This window comes from Plasmodium malariae (genome assembly GCF_900090045.1).
Source record: "Plasmodium malariae genome assembly, contig: PmUG01_00_21, whole genome shotgun sequence".
Lineage (NCBI taxonomy): Eukaryota > Apicomplexa > Aconoidasida > Haemosporida > Plasmodiidae > Plasmodium > Plasmodium malariae.
In genome coordinates this window covers 66,956-89,727 of record NW_021638293.1, presented here as the reverse complement: position 1 = coordinate 89,727, position 22,772 = coordinate 66,956, and the positions used below count along the sequence as shown (strand labels likewise).

The 22,772-nt window shown below is 18.5% G+C and overlaps 4 protein-coding genes and 1 pseudogene across 5 annotated transcripts; 4 read left to right on the top strand and 1 right to left on the bottom strand.

Moving 5' to 3' along the window:
- Positions 1–1,121: 1,121 nt before the first annotated feature.
- On the top strand, positions 1,122–2,101 carry PmUG01_00041600 (fam-l protein; the record flags this gene model as incomplete). Its single annotated transcript, XM_029003311.1, has 2 exons — positions 1,122–1,196; positions 1,316–2,101. The coding sequence occupies 2 exons, from the start codon at positions 1,122–1,124 to the stop codon at positions 2,099–2,101; spliced, it is 861 nt and encodes a 286-aa protein (XP_028858966.1).
- Positions 2,102–4,355: 2,254 nt separating this feature from the next.
- Positions 4,356–5,009, top strand: PmUG01_00041500 (annotated as a pseudogene). Its single transcript is given in 4 exon segments — positions 4,356–4,523; positions 4,538–4,678; positions 4,693–4,728; positions 4,743–5,009. Coding segments are annotated over 4 exon segments (612 nt in total).
- Positions 5,010–6,978: 1,969 nt separating this feature from the next.
- PmUG01_00041400 (Plasmodium exported protein, unknown function) lies at positions 6,979–7,825 on the bottom strand (the record flags this gene model as incomplete). The annotated part of the gene is made up of 2 exons (XM_029003300.1): positions 6,979–7,626; positions 7,760–7,825. 2 exons carry the CDS (start codon positions 7,823–7,825, stop codon positions 6,979–6,981), a joined length of 714 nt encoding a protein of 237 aa, XP_028858965.1.
- Positions 7,826–12,388: 4,563 nt separating this feature from the next.
- On the top strand, positions 12,389–13,144 carry PmUG01_00041300 (fam-m protein; the record flags this gene model as incomplete). Its single annotated transcript, XM_029003289.1, has 2 exons — positions 12,389–12,475; positions 12,608–13,144. 2 exons carry the CDS (start codon positions 12,389–12,391, stop codon positions 13,142–13,144), a joined length of 624 nt encoding a protein of 207 aa, XP_028858964.1.
- Positions 13,145–15,824: 2,680 nt separating this feature from the next.
- On the top strand, positions 15,825–16,622 carry PmUG01_00041200 (fam-l protein; the record flags this gene model as incomplete). Its single annotated transcript, XM_029003278.1, has 2 exons — positions 15,825–15,911; positions 16,038–16,622. The coding sequence occupies 2 exons, from the start codon at positions 15,825–15,827 to the stop codon at positions 16,620–16,622; spliced, it is 672 nt and encodes a 223-aa protein (XP_028858963.1).
- Positions 16,623–22,772: the final 6,150 nt, after the last annotated feature.

The window sequence follows — 22,772 nt, the reverse complement described above, 5'->3', positions numbered from 1 at the left end:
TAACTATTTATTGATATGTTATTGAGTATAATAATACAATTAAGTTATGCAAAAATTACATAAATGTATATTATGTTAATAATTACCATATAAATAAGCTATACATTTTAGAAAATTTTTCATATAATTAAAATTTTAAATTAATTAGATAAATTTAATGAGTTATTACTAGTTCATTTGTAACATATATATATATATATATATTTTTATTAAACTAAATTTTCTTCTGTTGATATATATTTATATAAAAAAAAAAATAAAATATAATTGAAGAATTTTGAAATATTTCATTTACATATAATAGCATAAATAAAACTTTATTGGATTTTTTTTCTTTAAAAAATTTTTTAAAAAAAATAAACAATTATTATTTTTTTTAATACTTATATGTATACTGTTTTATGGATTTGATAGTATTATATTAATTGGGCCTTTTATATATATTATAGGAAATTAAGGAGTGAACGAGTAATATTTAATACATTTTTAAATGGTATACACAATATTTATCTTTTCGTTCTTCATTACATTTATTACATTATTATAATAATTAATATTTTTTAACTACCACATCTTACTTTTTCAAATTAAACATTTTATAAAATTAAAATTATTTTTGAAACAGTATTAAAATTAGTTACTATTATCCAAAAATATAAAAAAACATGTAATCTCTATATTCCATATACTCTATGTTCTATATATTCTATCTTCTATATAAACTCAATATTTAGGTATAATAAAAAATTATATATTCTTTTACTTAAATAATAAAAAGATTAATAAATAAAACATTTAAATAATTTATTATTTTATATAATTAATTTATGTATTTTGAATATTTATTAAAGTAATCGAATTATATTATTCTAATGAACATTTTTATTTTATAAATATAATTATGATAAAATATGCATAACATATTTTTATAATTACTTTTCATTGATTTCCTTATAAAAAATTTTATATAATAACATTCGTTTTATTCTATTTTTATTGAAAAATATAAAAAAAAAAATTAAATAAATAAACATAATGTCCCTATCATTAAAAAAATATTATATTATTGTTAATTTGTTAGTTAATATAAAACAGCATTAAAAATATATATTGAAAAAAAAATGAAAATAGTTATTTTCTTTAAATTTTCTATCTTTATGTTTGTAACGTGGATGTACTATTTTAACAAAGATAAAGTAAGAAAGTATTATTATATAATATTCATGTCATTCATAATTTTAGTGTTCTATTTATATAGTTTATTTGTATTAAATTATTTAATTTTATATAACTAATAATTACTTTATTTTTTTAGATTACGTTCGACAACTCCTCAAATGGCAATTGCATATTTGACAGTAAATTAAACACAAAAACTCATCGATCATTAGGAAAATGTAGGCAGCTTAAGAATTTAAGTGCTCTAGAGTTAAAAGAAAATAAAGAAAATATTGGAATGCTTAAGAAATATGATATATCAAATAATGAAAAGGGGGCCACAACAAAAATAACAGAATTAAATGGAAGTTTATTAAATAATACAGAAGGATATAAACAAGCTAATAAAAATAAATCATGTATATTTGAAACAAAAAAATATTCTCGTTTTGAATCAAAAATTTTCAAAGAACTAGATTATTTAGATTTTCTTAAAAATAATAGGACAATTGGCGATAAGACTTATAAAAAAGTAATATGTAAAAAATATGGACTACGATTTGCTTTACCTATATTATTGATCCTATTTTTTATAGCTGTACTCATGATAGATTTAACAATGGGTTTAATATCTGGTAACACAGGGGGATTGTGGTCTCATATAGGTTTGTGGGACCATATAAACTCCTCGTTATCGAGTATTGTAAAAACGTTGAAGGAGTATTTACCATCATGGCTGACTAAATGCGCATCATGGAACTCCAGTCACCATCCATCTACCGGAGAAAGTAAATGTAAATATTTATGTACCTTAAATAATTTATTTGGCATTGTAGTGTATTTCTTACCTTTTATTATATTAGGTATAACCCTCATATTAAAGGTTGTTTACTACCATAAAAAAGTTAAAAAATATCAAAAAATTAAGTTCAGAAAAAGATAAAAAGTATGATTTGTAATGTGTTTCTTTGTATAATGAAGTTTTTAATATAAGGTAATATATATAAGATCTCTAGTACTATGTTTAATAAACACGTGAAAAATTATTTAATTTTTATAAATAATATAATTTATAACTATCTTTCTTGATATGGAACAATAAAATTAAAGTTGTTACTTTTTTTAAAATTTAAAAGTTTTAAGATTATTAAATTTGTATTTTAATATATTTATTCAATATACTTACATATTATGCCTTAATATATTTGTTTTTGTATATAAATAGATACTTATAAAAAATATACTTTGTATGTTAAAGTAATATGTAATAGAAAAGTTCTAAAATATACTTCAAGTTCTTTGTTAATTTACATCAGAATTATAGTGAATGGTAATTTATTATTTTTTAAATAATTGCAGCCTTATATGATTATTTGTTAATTCAACCAAAAATTGTGTTATGGATTTTATATTAATAATTTATGTGTCTTGTTTTATATTTAATGAAAACAAGTTAAGATAATTTGTTGAACAGATATATGTACTTTTTACTTAAAAATCTAGCATTTATACCGTAAAGTTTTATATCTTATGAGTAATATATTTTTTACTAAAATTAATAATAAATTACATTTTGTTGGTTTTTCACGTTTTTAAAGGCAAAAATATAAATTTATAATTAAATAACATATTTATTAAATGTTAGATGTTTGTAATTATTTACTAAATAGTGAATCATAAATGTTTTCAATTAATACAAGGGTCAAAAGAGTATAATTTATTATTATTGTGTTTTATGGTGGTATTAATTATATTTTGGATAATCTAATTAAATAATATATTTATTCAAATATTTTTATACAAATAAATTATAATTTATTTTCTTCATTATATATTGATAAACTTAATTAAAATGAATTTTACATTAATGGATTGTATATTGGAATTGTTATCTTTTTTTATACTTTTTTTTTTAATAATAATAGTTCTCCAAAAATGTGATATACATTTATATAAATAAAAATTATCATTTACTGAAAATAAATACATGTTCTCCACAATTAAACAATAATGTATATTTATTTGTCTATTTTTCTTTGCTATATTTAATTCTTGTAAATTTATTATGTGAAGCATTAATAATGTATTAAAGATATATAAAAATGTAAAACATTTATATTAGAAATTTGTGAATTAATAAAATTAATGACGATATTTTTTTAAATTAAAAAAAAAATAAAATAAAAAAGTTATTTTTTATATATAATTTATTAATAATTAACATTGTTCTTATTTATTAGTTATATTTTAATAAGGTGCACTTAAGCGTTACTATATTTCTCCTGAAATTTTTAATTAAATATGTATAATGCATAATTCCTACATGAGGCTATTTTGTGAGTAAATTTATTAAATGAACTCATTTAGTAATTTTCACTTTTCATATATTCTAATGAAATTTATAATAAAATATACATAAATGTTATAGTAATAATGTTTATGTACACTTTATAAAGTATCGTTTACTTAATGTAGTAATTCATGCAACTTTTATTTTTGGTAAAAAATATTATTAAAAACAGTAGAATATATCATTAGTATATGCAAAAGGTTATGGGTATGGAAAATGAAAATACCGATAATCAGGATTTTAACATAAAAATTAATCATCTATATTATTAATTTTTTGATAATATTGTGTATTACCGCAATTTGTTAAAATATTTGGTTTTAAGTAATAAATATGTATATGTATATATACAAAAAATAATTTTACTATGACTCTATGTTTTTTTTTTTTTTACATTATTAATATTTTATCTATGTATATATATATACATTTTAAAATTTATTTTTCTCTGTAGGTATTGTAAAGTATATTATGGTTATACATATATTATTAAGTTTTTACAAAGAAATAAAAAATAATAATAAAATGAAATTAAATAAATAACTATAGTGTGATTTATCATAAAACAGTTTTACATTATTATTAATATTTTCTCTTTATGAATAAATTATTTTTTTATAGATCTATATAATATATCGAAAAATGAAGTTACTTATCTTTATAAAAATTTATACTTTTATCCTTTTAACATGCACTTGTCAATTCAATAATGATGTGGTATGACAATATAATATAAGATTATTTTGTATTATTTATATTTTTAATGTTTCGTTTTTAATAATACTGTTATTTAACATTAAAATATTTATTTAATTAAATAGCAAATATGTATTTTGTTTTTTTTTTGAGTACATTCATCAAATACATGTGCTATAACGGTAATTTTCATTAAAAAATAGATAAAACAAATTGTGGACTACTAGCAGAATGTAAACAGGTTATATACTCAAATGCTGTATGTTTAATCGAATGAATATTATAAGATATAAAATACGAAGGAAGGGATATATTTAATATTGAAATAGGGAACAAAGGAAAAAAAAACTATAAGACAAAAGATTATTAAATACTGTGCAATATTATACAGAATTAGTAAATCATAATAATGGAATGTTTGATGGAAAAAATTTCCATTTTGCAAAGAAAAGCATCTAAAAAACGGATTTTGATATCTTTTTGAAAGAAACAGGAGAATTCTAGATATGAATTTAAAAAAAATAAAATTTTAAATTATGATTTTGGAGTTAGTATATAGGTTATACTTGTCGTTATAGGAATAGGGTTACCTACATTACGTGCACTTGAGTTGTCAATAAAAAGTAGTAAATTTATGCCATTTAAGGGTTTCTGGAATTTTATAAGAGTAATATTTAAAGGTGTATTAAGTAACGCAGAATTAGAATACTTTTTTGTACTGTCATTTGTAATACCTACTATTGTATTAGCAGCCATATTCATAATAGTGTTTCCTAAGATATTACGAAATTCTCAAAATAAATAAATCAAGTTGTTGAATGTATAAAATTAATAATTAGAAATATATATTTTTTTGTAAAAACGTTATTAATATGAAGAAATACATATAATATATATAGAGATGTACCCTTAATAAATATATCTATTAGTTAAATATTATAAAAAAATGTGTGAATAGCTGTTCTTTTTGATACACAGGAATAAAAAGCTATTTTCTTAATTTTCATGTGAAAATGAATATATTTGTGATTTGCAATTTGTATTTTAAAGTATCATATAGAAGTAAATAAATATATTTGATTTGATATATATACTTTTTCATTCATATATATTTCTATAAAAAATATGTGTTTGTGCTTTAAAATGAATAAATAATAAATAAAATGCATTAGTGCTATTAATACATATATATATATGAAAATGTGTTTAATTTTTGATAATTTTGTACAGGTTGTGAATAAAATTATATAATTCTATAAGAAATAAAAAATTTCAGTGATTCCTTAATTTTGTGAAAGGATAAATAATTATATAAAACCAAGGATATAACTAATAAATAAGAGGTAGTAATTTCGTATTAAATGAGCATTGTATGTCTGAGAACATCTAATTACGTGTGATAGTTTGAGATATTTTCATTAAGTATGTAGAAATTTCTGTTTATAAATTATGCCAAGGTTATCATTACTTTTTCATATGTTTTAAAATTTTTCTTATTACTTTTTTTATTCTTAAATTTTTTTTTGCTACAACTTATTAAATATTTTATTTGCAAATTATTGAAGTTCTTTATTTGTAATACGATTTTACAAAGTTAAAGTTAATACGATCTACTTATAGAAATATGATTAATAAAGCGAACATCCGACATTATTTTAGGTAAATATCTTATTGAAAATATATAGAATGAAAAAAAAATATACCATTTTTGCGTATGTACAAATTGTATATAAATATATATATATAAAGCTTTAACAAAAAGAATAAAAATAAAAATTTTGGTATTATTAATAATAAATCTATATTTATACACTTGTGAGGATGAAATTTAATGAAAGGAAACTGATATATATGTAAAAAAAATATGATACGCATATATTTAATATATCTTACAATTAATTTTTTTGTACAATATTATCGTATATTTGTTTGGAAAATAGTTAAAGAATGGAACATAGTTAATCAGGTTTAAAAAATATGTAAAATGAAAAATTATTATAATATAAAAGAAAAGAGAAAAAATAGCAATAACACATAGGGACATTTCCAAATGGTTAATAAGTGAATTTGAAATAATATATTATTGTTTATAAAATAAATGAAGTAATTTTATACTATATTTCTTTTCCATACAATCAAAATGTATTATCTAATAATATTAAAATTTACAAGTATAAAATATTACTATTAAGTAAAAATTATAATGAAATTAATTTTTATATTTAATTAAAACACTTCAAGTACACTATGCTCCATTTCTCAGCAAATATTATACGAATTAACGCATTATACACATGTACATAGGTTTTTTCAAGCAACAAATATACGAAGGAATATCTAAAAATTAATAAAGTTATATGCTTAAAAATTTGCATGTATATTTATTTACCACTATAAAGCAAATATATATGTAATAAAATGATAACTCATTAAAAATAATAGTCAAAGGAAACTTTGGGAAAATAACAAAATCATAGATATACAGAGTATATTCTTGCGTATATATATAAAGAATAATAAAAAAAAAGAAAAATTTTAAATTTATATTATCTTATAAAATTTATAAAGAACTAATTACATAGAAAAACATCAAAAACATAAATTATATATTGTAGTTCTAGAAACAAGAACAATATTAAAAGAAGTTTTTTAGTTAAAAGTTCTGTATAATTCATGTATTAATTAAGTATTGGGGGCATGTATATATTGTTAATAATATAAGATTTAAAATATATTTAAATAAATGGACATATGTTGTAGATTTCTAAGAATTATTATATAGAATTATGCTTAGGAGTGTTTAACAAGTTCTTACGTATAATTGATATATTATCAAAACCCTTATTAAAATTATTAAATATTCTATAGACTAAATATAACACTGATAATAACAATAATACATATGATATATATATACCTGAACTCGATTTAGATATAGTGGACATTATCAAAATGACAGAGCTTAATATATATGGCGTAAAATCTTTAAGCATTTTTCTAGTAATAATTTCTTTAGATTTACGAGTAAACATATTTGACCTTTTATGTTCATTATGTAATTGTTTTGGTAGTTCTATTTCAAATTGTGAATCTAATCTGTTTGAATGTGGACTTGTTAATGGTGATATATTATTTTCTGTTGACTTATATTTTTTTCGTTGAATTGGTTTTTTCTTTAGTTCTTCATTAACTTCATTAAGGTAATCAATAGATGATAATGAATCATAGGTATTTTCAGAATTATCCTTAAATATTAATGAATTACTTGAGTTCTCAAAATCATCTTTAAAATATTTTTTTAAATTAAAGACGGCCTCTTGAGAATCTGCATTTGATTCCCCATATAATAATCTGTTTGGTCTTATTTTTGATGTATTATTAAAGCTGATTTTTTTATTGCATGATTTGTCAAAGTTAGTTCGCTGTAAATTAAGGTAAATATATAACATATAAAAAAATACATGTACGTTCGTATTATTAAAATATTCAATTTAAAATAAATATGTAGGATTACAAAAAATGCATAGAAATTATTGAATATAATAATTATCTTACTTCATAGGAATAATTAAATATCCATATTAAAAGGGTAAGGAAGAAGAATTTATTTTTTTGTTTCATCGTGTTGAATGTATTTAGAATATTAAAACTTATGTAATGATAGAATTTTCAGGAATATGTGTTTTTTGATAACATTCAATATAACAGTAATAATTTTTCTTTATGGTTTTTTGTTACTTTAAAATATGAAAATTTATGGCTTTCTTAAATTAATATTAATTAAAAAATATGTTTAAAGTTAAAAAAGGAAAAAATGCATTAAATAGAAATATTATACTAATTTTTCTATAATATAATATTATTAAGTAATATAGATAAAATAGATTTAAAAAAAAACATTAAAAAATATATAAACAATTATTACATAATAATTGCAACTAAGCATATGTAAATAATTTATTTTGAAAATTTTGTTTATATTTATATATTCTCTACGTTAAATATAAACCTGCTTTCGTAGTTTAGCTATGAATATGAATAAAAATAAATAAAAATGGAATGTAGTATACATATTATTCTTTAAAAAAATATAATTTTAAAATTTTATGTTGATTAAAATAATGAAAAAAAAATTAGGAGTCTACCAGAGCATTTTATATGAATTTTTTTTTAAAATAATTGATATATACGTAATAATTGTAACAACAAAATATATTATGATAATAATGATTTAATAAAATTTAATTTGAAATAAATATTACACACTATTAACAACTTATATATTTTAATTAAAAATGCTTAATAAAATGTTGACAATAAAAAATATTATATCTCAATGAGTTAATTTAATTAAAATATTATATTATTTAAATTAAAGTTTTATTTTTTTTAACAATATAAAACATAATTTAATTAAATTTATGGTATATTAATGACCTTTAATATTACTGAATATACAAGAATATTAAATATATGAAATAATATTAAAAATAAAAATTTGAAATAGAAATTTTTTTTAAATTCTTACGATTAAAATAAGAAAATGTAATTAAAAAAAAAAAAAAAAATTAATTAAAAGTAATAAATTTATATATGTTATGAATATAATGAAGAATTATATATATATAATTAACTGACATTTAAATGATGTTTTAATGTCGGGTTATTATCTATTTTTCATTATACAATAAGAAAATAATTATAACATACAAAAACGGTTCACATAAATATATTTTAGAACAATTATATGAACAATATGTATTAAACAAAATGAACTATTCTTAATATTAATAAAGAAATTATTAGCTAACATTATTTACATCTCTCTTACAATATTAATTTAAAATGTTATTAAATTATTTTAGACGATTATTCATATAATATGAATCAACTATGTTACTCTAAACAATATAAATATATTTCTTACGTATATATTAATTCTGCTATATAAAGAACCAATAATGTATAATTATATTCCTATTTTTTATATTAATTAGATTTATAATAATCAAATATTGGGACATTTATTTATTTTGCTTATACTTACATATAAGTATATAAGAAATAGTGGATAAAAAAGTATTTTCTTTATACATTTAGATGATTAATCATGTATAATATTTAAAACCGCACTTTTAAAATATTTTCTTATTTCATAATATTATTTATATTTGTTATAAATATAATAAATTTATAAGTATTGTAATGTACTTTTTTTGTGTAAAAAACATGGGATAAAATGTGAAGATGTTTATCTAAAATTTTCATGGGGATATTTATATTTAAAATTCAATTACAAATAACTTCATAATATTTCAGTTTGAAATTTTATGGGTTTTTGTGTACTTTCCTATAAATAGTCAGTATATTTGTATATGAATAAAGAATTTCTATTTTTTTATAAGAAAAAAATTTATAAATTACGGATTTTGACTCGCTATATTTTTTTTTTTTGTTGTTGTTGAGAAAAGATATAGCCTTATTATCAGAATAAAAGTTTTTGGATAATATATTGTGTACAGAATATAGCATACTAATATTTTTTCACAATGCTAAATGAATGGTGCAGCATATATTAGTACCCTCTTTTCATGTAATAATATATAACTTACTTTTATATTGTCTGTTATAATTATAACGGAATTTTATAAGATCCTATGAAATAATGAAAAATATAAAAAAATTATGTTAGTGTATCAGTAAAATGAACAATGTGTAATGAATATCTTTTTATAAAGAAGTGTATAATATGAAATAATATCTATAACATTTTTAGTGTTATACTTGCTAAAAATACACATAATCCCTAGAGTATTGTAAATGTACATGCTTATACCAGGTTACTTTGATAAACAATAATAAAAATTTGTGTTCATTTTTTCGTGGATTTGAACGTTTTAACATTTTAGACTTTGTATTTTAGTGTGTTATTTAGTATTAATTAAAAACATTTAGTATTACATATATATGTATTTTTACACATAAGTAGGTGTGTATGAATAATATATATTTGGGCTATAAAATGAATAAATGATAGAATAGTTCGCATAATTTTATAGAACTCAAATAACTTACATTTTAACTAATAACTTTTATTCTCTATTTTGTGTTATATGTTAGTCTAAAAAGATTGTTTGTTAAGTTAATAAAAAACAAAATGTATTATTAGTTTTAAATTAATAATGAATGTGTCTTTTTTTAATTTTAATATAAATACCCTAGCATATTATGTTGGTTCGATACGTACATATATATATATATATATTTATATTTTTGCTTTATAGTGGAATTAATATTTATTGTACAAAATTAGTTTTATCAGTTATGGGTTATAAAATATATGTGTATAGTAAAAATTTTTTTAACTTCTTTTTCATGGTATAAACAAGAACGTATATATATATATATATATAATAAAATAATATATTCATAAAAGGATATTAATAAATGTTTAATAACTTCAGAATTTTAAATTTTAACAAAAAGATAACTAAGAAAAAGTTATTAGATATATTATTATTGTGCAAAACTATGGAGTTAATTCAATTTTTCTATTATTAGTTAAATATATATGGTATTAAAAATTTATAGATGAATACGATATATATAGTTCTTGCGTTTATATGTCAATGATATATTAAATTAATGAATTAAATCTAGTGGTATATTAATGGATAGTATACAAAAATGTTATTTTTGTTTTTTCGTTATAACCATCATCTAAAAGTATTTATATTTCTTCAAAATACTAAATAATCTTTAGGGATAATAAAAATAAATATATTTTTTCTGAAGTCTTATAACAATATGTATTTATTTATGTATTTTCACTATTTATGATTGTTTTCTATAAATATATTAAAAATAATTTTAACATTATTTTAAGCAAAAAAACAATTAATATAGTTTATATTGTTAATTAAAAAATTTTTGTTTAATATATAATTCATAAATTTAGGCTCACGATTTATACTTACGTTACAACCTATTTATAGAGAATAGTGCATATTTATTAGTATAATTTTAGTTTTAGTAGAAATTGTATGTATAATATTACTAATATTATGAACTAGTAAACTTCTCCAAAAATCATGTGAACACGTACATTGATTGTTTTATTATAACACTTACATAAATGTTAATTTAATTATATTGTTTAAAAATTACTTAAATATCTATAAAAAGGTAAACTAATAAACAAATATAAGCATTCTTATTCTTTATCTATTTATAAAAAAACATTATACAATAAAAATTATTTTTATTTTTATATATTTTAACAATAACTGCACTATATACTATTCGTTTTTTATTACATTCCTTTTTATAATTTATATTTATTTAAAAATAAAATATAATAAATAAATTTAAAAACATTTTATTTGAAAATAATATTATATATAATACTTATAAATTACAACGTTCAAAATATATATCACAAGAATAAAGGATTATGCTTTATTTACATATAAAATAAATATGTACTTGTAGATTATGTAGTATTTTATATATGAAGTTTTAAAAATATTTAATATATGGTGGAATATTGCACATCATATAAAAAATATAAAAGTACTTGTGCAAGATATTGCTTTTTTCATTTATAATAACACTTATTATAGTGTTATATAATTAACATAATTTATAAATAATAATTATTTAAAAAAAAAAAAAATGTTTTAAATATTATAATTATTAATAGGTAAATTCATTAAAATTAGTTATTATCAACTTTATATATAGGACAATATATTATCTATATTCTATAGGATATATACGCTGAATTCTAGATTCTGTAATAAATTGAATATTATGAAGTAATATATTGTTTTTTATTTTTATAAAGGTTAAAAAAATATGTAATATATATAGTGTAATATATTAAAATGTATATTTTTAATATATATGAATGATTTCAATTTACTTTATTTTAATAATAATTAGTTTTTTCTTTAAAAAAGATTAAGATATAAATTATGTAATGTATTTATAATGTTATCTTTCTCTGTTAATGTTATGAAATATAATATAGTTAAATATAATACATAAAATTATTATGAAAAAATAAAAAATATTAAAAATTAAATTTTAAAATAAATATAGCTTTTTTTTATCACTAGAAGTATATTTTATCTTTACAGTTTTTTTTGTATATAACATATCAGATTATTAAAAATTTAAATCATGGAACAAAGAATTAAGTTACTTTTTTTTATTAAGTTTTCAAAGTTTATGCTTTTAATATGGATATGTCATTTTTACAATGATATAGTACGATAGAATTATTATAGTACATTTCGCTTATACATATTTTCTCGGTTTTGAATATAATAATATATATTTTTTTAAATTATATTTTTATTCTATTAAAAATATAATATTAACATTTTTTTATTTTTTTAGAGCTCCTTTAACAATATTTTGGAAGATAATTTAAATCTTATTAGAAAATTAGAAATAAGAAATTACCGATTACTAGCAAAATATAAAAAGAAAAAGGATTTAAATATTGTATCGTTAAAGGAAGATATAGCAGACAACAGAGAGTGCGAGAAAAAAGCAATATATAATAATGAAAATGTGTTCACAAAAGAAAAGAAACAATCTAATAGATGCCCATTAAATAAGGCGCAATACTACACAGAATTTGTGGATTATAATAATGGAATTTTTGATGGAAAATATTTTCATTTTGAAAAGAAATGGATTAAGAAAAAAGATTATGATTCTTTTCTTGAAAAAAAAAGGAGAATGAGAGATATAAAATTAAAAAAAATCAAATTTAGAAGTTACGGATTTGGAGTTTTCATATTTTTTCTTTTTTTCTTGTTTGGAATAGGATTACCCATATTAAAAGGATTAGATTATTTGAAAGAAGTGTTATCACCTTTGGATAATCTTCTACAATCAGCTGGAGGGGCAAAAAAGTACTCTTTTTAATACTATTTGACATAGTTATCATTATATTATCTGTTTTAGTTATAGTATCAATTCCTAAAATCTTAAGAAATAATGAAAAATATAAAAAAATTAAGTATATGACAGAGTGAAATGAATAATTTTGACTATATAGTTTTCTGCAAGCCGCTTATAAATACGATGTAATTTCTGTGATATTTTTAGTGGTATATTCATAATAAATGTAATTTTAAACTTTATAAAATGATAAATACTCGTGTGTACACATAGAATATTTTATGCACCATAGTAAAAAATTATGTTCTTAATTTTGTTGTGAACTAAGATGTACAATTGTTTTATAGTATAGTTCTTAGTGAATTAATTAATTTATAATAAATACATATGACATAATATATATATTTGTGTATTTATATTAATTTTCATGAAAAATACATATATATGCTTTAAAATAAATAAGTATTATCGAAATATAAATATTTTTATTGAATTCTTGTGATAACTATATTTTAAATAATAAGTGCTACTATATATCTTATAACCCATTCTCGTCTAAAATTGTCAATTGTTCTGGTTATTAACAAAAAGTGGTATAATCTTTAGTTAGTACAAATTTTACTTTTTTTATATTTTATGAAATGAATGATATGTATTTATTGATACTGATATGTATATATATATTTTTTTTTATTTTACAGAAAAAATTATTATTTATTTTATATGATATATTTTATGTAAAATATTTTATATAAAGTACAACTTGTAAATTTCTCTCTCACAGTATATATTAATATTATTTGAACCACATAAACGTGAAATAATAAATATATAATGAAAAAATATTCTTGATAAATTTCGATTATTTATAATTGTCTAGTAAAACTGTGATTCCATATCATATTAAATAAAGTTTTAAAAAAAATTGTCATTTTATTATTGTGCTTAATTCTAGTGTTAATAAAATTTTGCAGATATTAATTGAATGTATATTAAATTGAAAATCCATAAATAAAGGCATTATGTTGTTTTTATTTTTTATGCAATACAATAATTTAATTAATTAGTAAAATTTAATCATATATTAATTTATAATATGTACAAATACTTTTGTCTACCTGTGATAGAATTGTATTTCTAAAAATTTATTATATATCTGTAAAAATCTAAATTATCATAAAAAGTAATCAAAGCAAATATATATTTCGTATAATAATTTCTTCACATATATGAATTTATTTATATATTTATGCTATATTAAAGTGTATATAAATATATTAGTAATTATTTAATATTAATATAAGAATATATATTAATTAATATTATATATATTGACCAATAACAACGCTTTCTTATTTATACTGCTAATTTGTTAAATAAAATAAAACTAAAAAAATAAGAATTTTTTTTTATACACAATTTATAAATACAAATATAGGTTTTAATTCAGAGTTCGAGAGATAATAGTAAGGTTATTTATAAGGATTAGTAAAATCTTATAAGGGAATTTTTAGATTTAGTATAAATTGTATATATGTAATTATTAATATTGAGTATTTCATTGGTGTTATAGCATATAAGGTGACAAATACTTTTATTATTTTTTTATTACACTTTTGTATTTTTTATTTAATTTTATTTTATATATATTACTTTCGTTTGCATAATATAATAAAGCAATAACAAAAAAATATATGCGTTTTTATTTATGAACACATGAAAAAAATAAAATATTGAACCATGGATATCGCAATAATAGTAAGTATAAGTATTAATATATATACTTTTTTTTTACTTTATTAAATATCATTAATATTTCTTCTAAAAAAATATATAATTATTTATTAATAAAAAGGAATATATAATAAATTAAGTGCAAGGATATAATAACAATTCGTTTACAAGCAATATGAATTAAACGTAATTTAAAATTGTATTTTACAAAGATTGTTATAAAAAAAATAATAAATTATCATTTATTTAACTTATAAATATATATTACATTATAGATTTTGTATAATCCAGAAAACTAGATTTTTTTAAATATATTACTGCTCATTAAAAAATTAAAGTGGTGTAATTAATATAATATAAAATATTATATGATTTATGCTTCATTTAGCATTGTTCTTATTAGATTATTATGATAATTAATATTACAAAAACATTAATTTCAACTTTTCAAAAACAGAACGTTCATTAAATTAGAATTATTATTATAAAAATATTGCTAAAATTAGTTATTATCTCAATACAGGGAAAATTTATTACCTATATTCCCTACATTCTATATTCTACTTAAACTATGTATTCGGATATAATCAGCAAACTTTTATTCTTATTTTAATTTATTCATAACGGAATAATAAAAAATTATTTAATTACCCTACCATATTAAATAAATATATTATATATTTTAAATATTTATATATGAATTATTATTATTTTTTTTTAATAAAAATTAGTTTTTTAAACGTTATATAAACATAGGAATTCTATTATATATTCTTAATCTTACTTTTCTTTGTGTCTACTGTTAAAGATATTATATATACCTTTTTTATTTTATGATTTTAAGAAGCAATAAAGGATAATAGAAAATCATATTAAATAAATAATGAATAATTTTTTATTATTAAAATAATAGTATACTATTGTAAATTTATTATTTCCTAATTAAGTTACAGCATTAAAATTCTATATCATGGAAATTAAAATTATAATACTCTTACTTGTTAAAATTTTTGCCTTTATCTTTTTACCTTGGAGATCATATTTTAACAATGATATGGTATGAAAATTCTATTAGGAAATATTTGGTTTATTGCTATTTTTCAAGTTTTGTTTTTATTGATAAGACATCTTGTAATAAAATTTTATATTCTTTAAATAACAAATGCTTACTTTGTTTTTTTAGAGTTTGTTCAACAACTCTCTGAATGAGATGTATAGTTTTCATAGAAAATTAGATACAAGAGTTCGTCGATTACTCTCAAAATATAAACAGGATATATATTCAAATATTTTAGGAATAAAGGATGATTTACCGTATAATGAAGAAAATAAAAAAAAAAGTGTGTATAGTAATGAAAATGACAAAAAAGTAAGAACGAAATCAACAAAGGGAAGTTCATTAAATAAAGCGGGAAATCATAAACAAGATAAGAACTATAATTCATGTATTTTCGAAACTAAAAATTATTCCCGTTTTGAAAAAAAAATATTCAAAGAACTTGACTATGAGGATTTTCTTAAAAAAAACAGGACAATTAGTGATAAATTGTACAAAAAAATTATACTTAAAAAATATGGATTACGACTTGCACTGCCTTTATTGTTGTTTTTGTTATTATTCTTATCGCTCATTTTAGATTTATCTGGAGAATTTGGACTTCAAAATATGTTGCGTAAGGTATTAAATATTTCGGGAGCTAATGATTGGATGAAAAAGCTTGGACAAAATTTTAGTAATCTTATAGGAGTTCTTGGTTTAGATTCTTAGAACCATTTTTTAAACCTGCATTTGGAGACAAAACGAAACTCAATGTATTTAATTTATTTGGTACTGTAATTTATTTCGTACCTTTCATTATAATGGGTGTCACAATTATATCATGGATTATTTTTTATCATAAAAAGGTTAAAAAATATGAAAAAATTAAATATAGAAAAATGTAAAATAGATAGTAAGGAATATGCTTCCTTTCAAAATAGGTCTTTAATAATAAATATTATCTATAATATCTTTAGTGATTTCCTAATAAAAATAACTACAACTGCATAAATTTTATAAATATTCACATACGCGGCCTTCATTATACATAAGTAAAATACGTTTTTCGTTTATTAGTATATTTTAAATTTTTATTATTTTTCAATTCGTATTATAAAGAATTTGTTCATATTAATAAAATGCATATGTCACAATTATATTTATTTTTTATTTAAACATATTTTTATAAAAATAATATACATGTACATTAAAATTAATATATAATTCAACAACTATTATTATTTTATAGAATTCTTGTAATAATTTACATTTCATATAAAATGCGTTGCTTTTTATTTTATATGTTATTCTAGTCCAAAATGGTTATTTTATCATGTTACAAAGAATTTTTATTTTTAGATTTAAATTAGCAATATATGTGTATTGTTTTATATATAACAGAAGAATATAAATATATTTTATTGTGAAGATATGTATATATATATATCTATTACTAATTACAAAATGTAATATTAATCCTATAAAATATGCTTCATGAAAAATATATCATAAGGTATAATTATTGTAGAAACCATTTTAATTTAATTTTAGTACTTTTTACATGATATAAATTTGAGGATATAAATATATATGATGAAAAAATATCTTTATTAAATGTTGATTATTTATATATATCATCCAGGTAATACAGTGTGTAAGGTTATAATTAAAATGAATATTTAGTATCATTCATTATAAAATTTAAATTTGGTGTTAACTAAATTTATAAAAGCGAATTAAATAAATATTATATTCAAAATTTATAAATAAATAAAGATATATATTTTTTATTTTTTACATTATCAAAATATTATATTAATAAATTAAATGTTTACATATATAAATAGACAGTATGTACAATTTTTTTTTTTTTTTAATTGTAAAATTTTAAGTATATATATATATATATATATATATATATATAGGTAAAAATCTATGTAGTCTTTAAAAATATTGAAACAATATATGTTTTTCTGAATTAATATAATAATGCGTATATATATTTATAAATATATTTCCTATTTTCCATATATACAAATATATTAAATAAAGTGTTTATATGCATTTTGAGTTGTATATAAATACGCATAATTTATATTGATAACTAATAATTCCTTTATATTTATAAATCTACTTTTCTGAATAAAATATAATTAAAATTTTCTTTTAATTTTATTTTAGATAATTTTTGGTACATAACCTTGTTTTTTTAGTCATGTAAGTTTTAGTTAGTTCTATTAGTAAAATATTGTATATTTTTTGTATAAGAGTTAATTAAGTATAATGTATTTTATTTTAGAATAATAATGTTTTTCTCGTAATATTGGTAACTAATATTAATATATTAAATATACTTTTTTAGAGTTTCTAATGAAAAATATGAGATAATGTTAATATATATTATAGTTATTATATTTACAAAAAAAAAATTAAGAAGAATTATTTAGTTAATGATATAACATGTAGATATTTTTTTCTTTGGAAAAATATACTAAAGTGATATGAATTTTGAGACCTATATATACAAACATTAATGAGTAATGAAAGTGAAAAAAATGCTAATAAGAATTTAATATAAAATATTTATGTGTTTTTTGTTATATAATATGAAGTATTACTATATATTATTAAAATATTTTCTTCTGTGGTATTATATATATATGCATGTAAAATAAGTATATTACGATATATATATATGCATATATTTTTTTTTGTTTTTTGTTTTTTAGTAATTTTTGAATAATTTTAAAATATTTATATGTGTATATGAATATTGAATATAAATTACATATGCACATATACTTGTAATAAGTTCTTCATATTCTCGATTTTTTGTTTTTATCGCAGATTTATGCTTCTAACTTTTATCTCATTTTTTTGTTTCAACTTTTTTTGCATTTAATACTTGAAAAATTAAAATTAGAAAATAAAATCTTATTAAATTTTAATGGAATTACAAGGTATAAAAATTATTATATTTAAGAAAAAGTAGAATTGGTGTTCTACTATTGTGACGAAGTCAATGAATCGTGGATATAATATAAACTGATATAATAACTGTTGTGATATATGTAGTAACAATTGTAAATTTTCTTTTATTTTGCAAACAGTGCATGCTTTATTTCATTTTATCGATAAGTATTCATGGAGTGTATGTTCATAAATATTAATAAAAATAATAAAGTAGAATTTCGCGAATAAACATTATATGTATGTAAGCATTAATTATATGATAGATATGAATAATACAAACTCCATTTTCGATTATATATATCTCTATGAAGATCATTTATTCATCGAGAAAGTTACAAATGAAAAAGAGAGGATGAAGAAGAAGAGAAACCAAACATAGAAAGGATAGACAGGAGAAATTCCAAAAAAACAAAAATAAGAAAAAAAAGAACAGTAAATCATATAAAATGTTATTTCTTATGAAACAAAATATGAATTTATAACTGCTAATTTTAAAACCATTATATTTTCCTTTTATTTATACGTTAAGACAACAGTTACAAAGAGATTTTTCTAAAAACGAAGATGGATATAAACGTATGTGTTTAATGAATGAGTCAGAAAAAAAAGGAAGATAATTTAAATAAAATATTTTACCAAAATATTTGTTTTTCCCTTTATTCTCATAAAAAGGAGAAAAACTGAGAAAATTAGCTTCTAATTATGTATTTGGAAATTGGGAATATAAAAAATTAAATCATATATATTAAAGAATTTATATTTGTTACACATGTTTCTAAAGCTAATACATATATACATGCATATGTATAAGTATATCTACATCCACTTGAACATACGTGTATCTCATAATGTGATGTATCAATTTACATATTTCATCATATGTACCGTTTTATGTTTAATAAATGCATATATACTTTTATACGTAGTTAAGTACTTTGAATTATTCTTCCGCATAATTAAAAAAGTTTACTTAATCACTTTCTCTTCCACAGAGTGTATATGAAAAAATTAAAATAGAAAAAATAAAATGCATTTTATATTGCATGTTTTATATATTCAGCCTTATGATATTTTTTGAGGAATTTCTTTTTGCGACAAAGTTTTGCTTATATATACGTACATTTTTTATATGTTCACTCCATCTGTAAAATATATTTATAGAGGCTCTAATGTGTACTTAAACTTTTAAAAAAAAAATATAACTAATAATACAGTTTTCATCGAAAGGTAATATTATGTACATAAATAAATGAAATGGTTTGTGTATACAGTTGTGTGCATAATTGTGTGGGTACATAAGATTGCATTATTCATGACTGAATGCTTATTTATACATATAGCACTTATGAATATGTATATTTTTTTTTGTACTATCTTTCTTTGGATGTTTTAGCTTGTTTACATTTTTAAGTTGTAAACGTATGCATATACTTATATATGTACATATAAACATTTGTATGCTGGAAATTTATTTACGTATTTTTTCCCACATTACCCCTTATGCTCTCCTGATGTACATGGACTCATGTAAGTGTTCATGCATATAAGATAGAATGAGACGAATGATAGTACTCTAATATATGACAAGGTAATATCACCACTGTATGAAATTCATTAAAAAGTATATTTCTCTTAATGTCGTTAACAAAAGGAAGAATAAATTATATAGATGTTAAGGCAAAATAAACGTGTTGTTGATTAAATTAATTAGTTGTATAGATAATTCGTTTAACAATAGCTCTATTTTATATTAAGTCACATTTGTAAATTTACATGTGATTACTTTTATTAAAGATTCTTATAAAGCTTTTTAATTAGCATAAATGTTATAAGCATTCAGAAAGAATGAATTAAAAAGTAAAAAATGGAAAGGTACAAGTTATTATTTTGTTACAGTTCTATGAAAACAATTTACATATGCACAAATTCATAGGTTGGTCTTACGAGTGGATGCACGTGCTTATAATATGCATCACATATAAACATGTATATAAGGATGGACACAGAAGTAATAATAAAAAATATTGTACAAGCAAATTACTAATACATTTATGCATATAATGAATTTATTCAATTGATACTAAAAGAAAAAAAATTTTAACTATAGTTATTGTTTTTTTTTTTTTTTTTTTTAAACATCTCATTAGTTTAATATAAATAAATTTATTGGTAATAAGAAAAGATTAAGTATGTTTTGAAACAAAAAAATTAATTAAAATAAATTGATGTCAGAACGCTCTTGAGCATAATGAAATACATATACATATAAATTAGAATTACCCTTATTTCAGTGATCACATTATCAAATATACGTTTGCGCGAACATATCTCATAGAATTTATAGTTGTAATAGTATTGTAGGAGAGGTATATTCTACAATAAAAATTATTACTGAATGAAACAATGAGAGATTAATAATTTCACTGGAAATATATATAAATTACATTAATTTATATCTATATAAAATATTGAAATTAAAAAAGTCATATTTGTCATTATTATTACATCATTAGTAATATCTCTAATTAGAAGAAACATAAATTATTTATATAAAAGAAATATTTGTGAAAAATTATTATTACAAATTACACTAAATCTACAAAAAGTCAATAAAAATTAAGGGACTAATATTAAATATTAATATTAATACATATATATGAGAACTCATATATGTACATTTATAAAATGAATATATATATTTAATAATACCATTGATTAATGTCGTATGCAATTACTAAGTAACTAATTAGATATTTCAAATAAAAAGGAAGTTATTTATTGATAATTTTTTCATTTTTATGAATGCACCTAATTATTTAATTTAATTGGACGTTAATATAATTAATTAATATAACATGCATAAAGTAATTAAAAAATAAAATACGAAAGCTGCTAAAAAATATCAACTGAATTAGTTACATGAAAGCATAGAAAATAATAATTAAAAAAATGCTTAGTATATTCATGTAATTATTATAATTCTATAATCTTCATAATAGGCAGTTTTAATTATTAAGTTGAGTTATACTTTTTTACATCAATACAAATTTGTAAATTTTGACAAGTTGTTATCCAAATGAAAGTATCATATAAATGTCTTTAACCAAGTATTTTGACAAATATATATATATCTAAATATATAAATTTATATAGTGCATATATTTACATGAACACGAAATAAAATAATAATTATGTCATTTTTCTATAATGCTCCAGGGTAATGTATACTATGTAGCATATATAAATTCAAGGATATTTTATATTTATTTTTAATTAATTATGTTTAACTTGTTTACATACACAAATTAACATCTAGTATTATATAATAAACATAATATATTTTTGATATTACATTTTTATAATTATCTACGTTTATTATATTAAACAAACAGGAAGAAATATAAATAGTTCTGCTTTTATAGATATATTTCATTAAAAGCCCAATTTAATTTATTTGAGTATGTCACATAGTAGTTTTAATATAATATGATATTTTAAGTAATATTTATTTATATGCCAACAAAAATTATGTACATTACCATATCGACCACAAAAGTGTTAAAAGGGAATATAATGCGTCGACAGTTTTTTTAAATTTTATTATATGTAATACTATATATTATCTTTTTCTATTTCTTGATTATATTATTTTCCGTTGTAAATTATTTTATTCGATATAATTTGTTTATTATAATTTTCCCTTTATTAATCATAATTACTAAAACATATTTCTTATTACATATAATTGTACATCATTCTTATGTTTTTTTAATATTACTATTTCTCTATATATTATAAAATAACATATATTTTAACCAAAAATAAAAAAAATAATATTAATTAATTAATAAATTTAATAAATTTTATTTTACTTATAATAAATAAAATACTTGTTTTTTAATTATA